The following is a 5327-nucleotide window of genomic DNA, read 5'->3' on the forward strand; positions in this document are numbered from 1 at the left end:
ACGAATCATCAAGAAAAAGAATACTTTCTATTACTACACTCATAGGAAGCTTTCTAATCTCTGCTACCAAACAGTTTCTGCCCAAACAAGGAAGGAAAGTTATGGACGTGATTCGAAAGGAAACAAATGTTATGAAGATTAATTAATTTAGATTTGATCTTTAGAGATTGATTGTGATTGATTCTTTTACATAAAGACATTACTAAATAATTTGCGTTAGTATGGAAAGTTCTGATCCGTTTAGTTTTTTTGTTGTGTGAGAGGGTGAAGTGAAAATGAACCGATGAAGTGGGGGAGGCGACGGAAAAAATCTACGACGGTTAACCTAAAAAAAACCGAACAAAAGTGGTGGGACGAAAAAAACCCTGAAAACGAGACTACCAACTGCTCCATTAGGAGTAGAGATTTTATTATGGTGCGGTACTTGAATCGTGGAAGGAAATCTTTTGAGAGGATCAAGCATGCACTGGCAGCCAATATTTTGGCCAAGGATTTCTGCACCATCGGCTTCTCCCACGCGTTGGCCAAAAATGCACAGGCATGCACGTGCTGGCCTTGGCTAGCCAAATATTAGGTCGATCACCATCCAAACAACGGCTGAAATCTGTCGGCGCACCAGTATTTTTGGTAAGGCTGACTTTGGCTCAAAACCAAACACACCCGAACTATGCGCGAAACATATGGACCTGCATGGAGAGCAGCGCGCCCGGGCAACTTGTCTCATTAGGTCATCGCTAATCACGCGGTATCCGGGTTATTTTATGCTGGTTTCGCGTTCACTTGCATGCCCGAGTTAATGCACCGGTTCGCCCGTGATCCAATGACTGAGTTAATGCACGGCGAAGTCAGCACCTCTCGAGGCGGAACCGCAATCACTGAGACAAAACGCTCGAGACATGGCATCGAACGTCGCCGGTCAGCTGTACCTGCACGCGCGCCCGCTCTGGTGGACATTGGCGTCCATCGCAACGTGCGCCGCCGACAAAACGTGGCTGCCCATACAAGCCGCCGTTGCCTTCGTCGTCGGGGACGACCTATAAATATGCCACACGGCCGTACCCAGCCGGAGCAAACAACACTCGACGGCTAGCTAGTGCGAAAAGAAGATGGCGGCTAAGCTGGTATCGCTCATCGTCTTGCTGGCGTTCCTCGCCAGCCCCCCGGCGTGCGAGGGCGACATCATTTGCTTCAACGGCTGGCTGAGGCTACCCATCCAGGACCCGCGCCTCTGTCCTCCGGGCTCCAGGTCCAGGATCAACGGCCGTACGCGAGCGCTGGTGCCGGTGCCTCGTCCCTCCGGGTTAGGGCTCGGCCTCGGCTACTACAACAACAGGAGCTCTAGGTCCTACTGCCCGAGAGCGGAAGGGATCGTGAGGGATGCCGTAAGCAAGGCCGTCGCCGCGCAACCTGGCATCGGTGCCGGGCTCATCCGTCTCTTCTTCCACGACTGCTTCGTTCGGGTATACACACCTCCTCGATTCTAGCTTACTCCCTCTGTCCCAAAATAATACAAAGTTAAGACACTTATTTTAAGACGAAGAGGGAGTATATACTAACTGCATTGTTGTTTACAAAGATCAACATGTTCATTATGGAGATGATGTCCTTCATGTTAATTATATTCAGGGCTGCGATGCTTCCGTCCTCCTCACGACAACCAACTCCAACAACAGCGACACGGAAAGGGAAGGCAACCCGAACAAGAACAGCCTGCGAGGGCTAGAGGTGATCGACGCGGCCAAGGCGAAGATCGAGGCCGCCTGCCCCGGGAGAGTCTCGTGTGCTGACATCATCGCCTTTGCCGCCCGCGACGCGTCCTCCATCCTCAGCAACCGCAGGATCAACATCCGGATGCCGGGCGGCCGCTACGACGGCCGCGAGTCCTTCGCCAATGAGACCGACCAGCTGCCCGGGCCCTTCTCCGGCGCAACGGTGCTCCTCAGTAATTTCGAGGCCAAGGGGCTCACCTCCGAAGAAATGGTCACGCTCTCCGGTGCGCACACCATCGGCCGCGCCCGCTGCGCGTTCTTCTCCAGCCGCCTCTCTGAAATGGACCCGGCATTTGCCGCCAAGCTCAAGGCCCAGTGCAACGACGACAACACCAACGTGGACCAAGAACATGTGACCCCCGAAGTCCTGGATAAGCGCTACTACCAGGATGTGATCGACGGAAAAGCGTTGTTCACCTCGGACGCCGTGCTCAACTCGGCCGAAACAATAAAGCAGGTGACAGAAAACGCGAAAAAGGCAGGGGCGTGGGAGAGGAAGTTCGAGAGAGCCATGGAGAATTTGGGAAAAATCGGGGTCAAGACCAAAGCTGACAAAGGCGCGGAGATCAGGAAGGTATGCTGGAAGGTCAACAACTAACGATGTGCCCATGGAGTACCTAGTTGTAATGCATGGTGGTTGGCTGGCTCCATGGTGGGATTGCCCGATGGACGGGTTGTAACACTTTCCTGCCGATCACTTTTCAACAAGTGTCAATGCTTTTTATTTAAATTATTTGGATTGCTTACCACATGTATCACATGGTTCAGTAAGTGTCATTGTTAGTTGTCGTACTACTACTAAAATTTTCGGTGTGTGTAATAAGGGTATACTAAGAATACAAGTAACTGGGTATGTTCACCAAAATGCCCAATTTGGTCATGGTGGCCAGCACCAGCAAAAATGTAATTATCACCCCACATTTGCTCGTGATTTGTGCACACCAAGGTTTAAAATTTTGTCGAAATCTCAATGGTGGGCAAAGTTTTTGCCTTTCTCAAGAAATTTCGGTTGGTTTGAATTTTATGTAAAAACAAACATGTACCAGATAGAATAAATACCGTTACAGTAGCGCAATGGTAGGGAACTTTGCTTGATCAGTAGGTCAAGAGTTCGAATCATGTGCGCAAACATTTTGATTATTTTACCGAGTACTGAATGGGACAGATTGTTTTCTACGAGAACTCGTTTACACTTGGGTCTGTCTAATTTTCTTTGTTTCTTGTTGCTGCATTATGTATTTGTAGAAGTTTAGATGTGACATTCTTAAAAAACATTTTAGATGTGAATTATACAAACTGTTTACACTTTGTGTGTCGAGTACCCCTGAATTTACATCAGCAAAGACAGTTTTTCCAGTAGTGAGTTATAGGTTTACAATAACATGAGGTAGTTCTAGAGCGAAAAAACAGGAAATAACTACAGCACCAGATAAGAGAGTACTATATCACAGCGTTCACAAACAAGCTACGTGCTTAGAATAAAATACTCCCTCCTCCCCGCAGAAAAAAAAAATACTCCCTCCATCCTATAATATAAGACGAAGGGAGCACATGATTTACCACATCTGGAACCATTCAGCGAGAAATTAATTCCATTAACTTAAAAGGGAAACTACTTGCACACACTAGTTGATCCGAACAAATATAGAAGTACGTAGGACAAATGCCACCATTAGGCGGAAAACAGGCATTATTAAGTTGCACTCCGGTTCCTTTTGGCTGAAGTACTGAATATGAAGAAGTACTAAAACTGGAAGACTGAACGGGCACTTTAGCGATACTTCAGTTCCTTTTGAGGCAGTCATTTTTACCCATTATATTGTCAAGAGCAACAAGTTGAAAGTTGGCATGGTATCATCATTACATCCATATAGCATGTGCTAAAAGTTGAGAGGGTTACGACAAAAACTGGATGCACTTCGTGTACAAAACAGATAATCTCTTTGGAAGTATCAGGGTTTCGGACAAAAACTCATCTGTTATAAAGGGATTTCATTTGTTCAAATGTAACTGCAGTGATATTTTTGATCAAAGGCATCATCATAAAAGTTGTTGATAGAAAGTCTTCACTTTTTCTTCGCTTGTGTCCTTTGCTTATTGCGCTGTAACCATGGATAATCTTCATCGTTTAACAGGGTGCTTGGGTCAGCCTTGACTGTGAATGCAGGAATTTCATGAAACTTTTCATAATCTTTAGACACGTCTGTCTTGCCCTCGAATCCCACGAAGTCTCTTTTTCCTAAAAGAACTATGTGGCGCTTTGGCTCATTGTATGATGTATCCGCTTCCGTATCTTTTCTTTTTCTCGATATGGTAGACATGTCCTTCACATAGAAAACCTGCACCACATCATTGGCTAGGACGAATGGCTCGTCTGTGTACCCCAAATTGTTCAGACCCACTGTTGTCATTCCGTACTGTGGGTCTACCTGTACCCCGCCTCTTGACAGATTGACTCATTTGCACGTAAACAAAGGGACATTAATATCATATCCATAGTCAAGTTCTCATATGTCCACTATGTAACCATAATATGTTTCCTTTCCCCTCTTGGTTGCTGCATCAAAGCGGACATCAATGTTTTGGTTGGTGCTCTTTTGATCTTGGGCGATCATGTAAAATGTATTCTCATTTATCTCATACCCTTTGTAAGTCATTACAGTTGAAGATGGTTCCCTCGCCAACGAGTACAGGTCATCAGAAACAATGTTGTCACACTTGAGACGTGTTTGGAACCAACTTCTGAAACTTCTGATGTGTTCACATGTAATCCAGTCGTCACACTGATCCGGGAGTTTGGAGCGCAGAATATTCTTGTGTTCATCGACATAAGGGATCATCAAGGTAGAATTATGTAGAACCGTGTAGTGTGCTTGAGACCAAGGTAGAATCCTGATGTGTTCATCGACATGAGAAGCGATACTGGTAGGTGGCTGCAGGTGGAGCGCCAGCAACGGCGGTGGCGGCGACGTTGGATCAGCCATGGGGGCGGCGGCGCCGAGATGGCCCTGCCAGGAAGGTGTCCTGGCGTGCAGCGGACTTCCGGCCGCCTCCGTGTGAGGGGATCGCGGCGATGCCCCAGTGGAGATGGCGCCGAAATGAGGTTGGAGGGGTAGGCTAGATCCAATCTGGCGGCAGTCTCTCGGAGCGGATCTGGCTTTCGCTCCGCTTGGAGGATGTGGTTGCTTCTCGACGGCGATGTTGGTGGAGGTCTGGTTCGTGCTCTCTTGGCGGTGTGGGTGGTGTTGGACCACGGCTATGCGACAAATCATTTTCTTTGAACTATGAGAACATTGTTGTATTACATGATTTGTTTTTATAAAATATCATGAACATACTTTTTACACTGTATAAACATTTTTCTAATTTGTGACAAACTTTTTTTTAAATGCATGAACATTTTTTATTGTTACGAATGAATTTGTTTTTGTGAATTAACTGAACATTTTTAATTCTTGCTGTTTGGCCTCAAAACAATTGTTCAGTGTGCAAAATCCTTCAGAGTTATTCTTCCTTATTCTTGAAAAACAGTTTACACTCTGAATATACAAGCAGAAA

General features: G+C 46.5%; 1 protein-coding gene across 1 annotated transcript; it reads left to right on the forward strand.

Annotated features, from left to right (window-relative positions):
• Nucleotides 1-1069: 1069 nt before the first annotated feature.
• Nucleotides 1070-2598, forward strand: LOC123161163 (peroxidase 2). Its single transcript, XM_044579008.1, has 2 exons — nucleotides 1070-1460; nucleotides 1627-2598. The coding sequence occupies exons 1-2, from the start codon at nucleotides 1107-1109 to the stop codon at nucleotides 2365-2367; spliced, it is 1095 nt and encodes a 364-aa protein (XP_044434943.1). The 5' UTR covers nucleotides 1070-1106; the 3' UTR covers nucleotides 2368-2598.
• Nucleotides 2599-5327: the final 2729 nt, after the last annotated feature.

This window comes from Triticum aestivum, chromosome 7B, assembly GCF_018294505.1.
Source record: "Triticum aestivum cultivar Chinese Spring chromosome 7B, IWGSC CS RefSeq v2.1, whole genome shotgun sequence".
NCBI classification, from domain to species: domain Eukaryota; kingdom Viridiplantae; phylum Streptophyta; class Magnoliopsida; order Poales; family Poaceae; genus Triticum; species Triticum aestivum.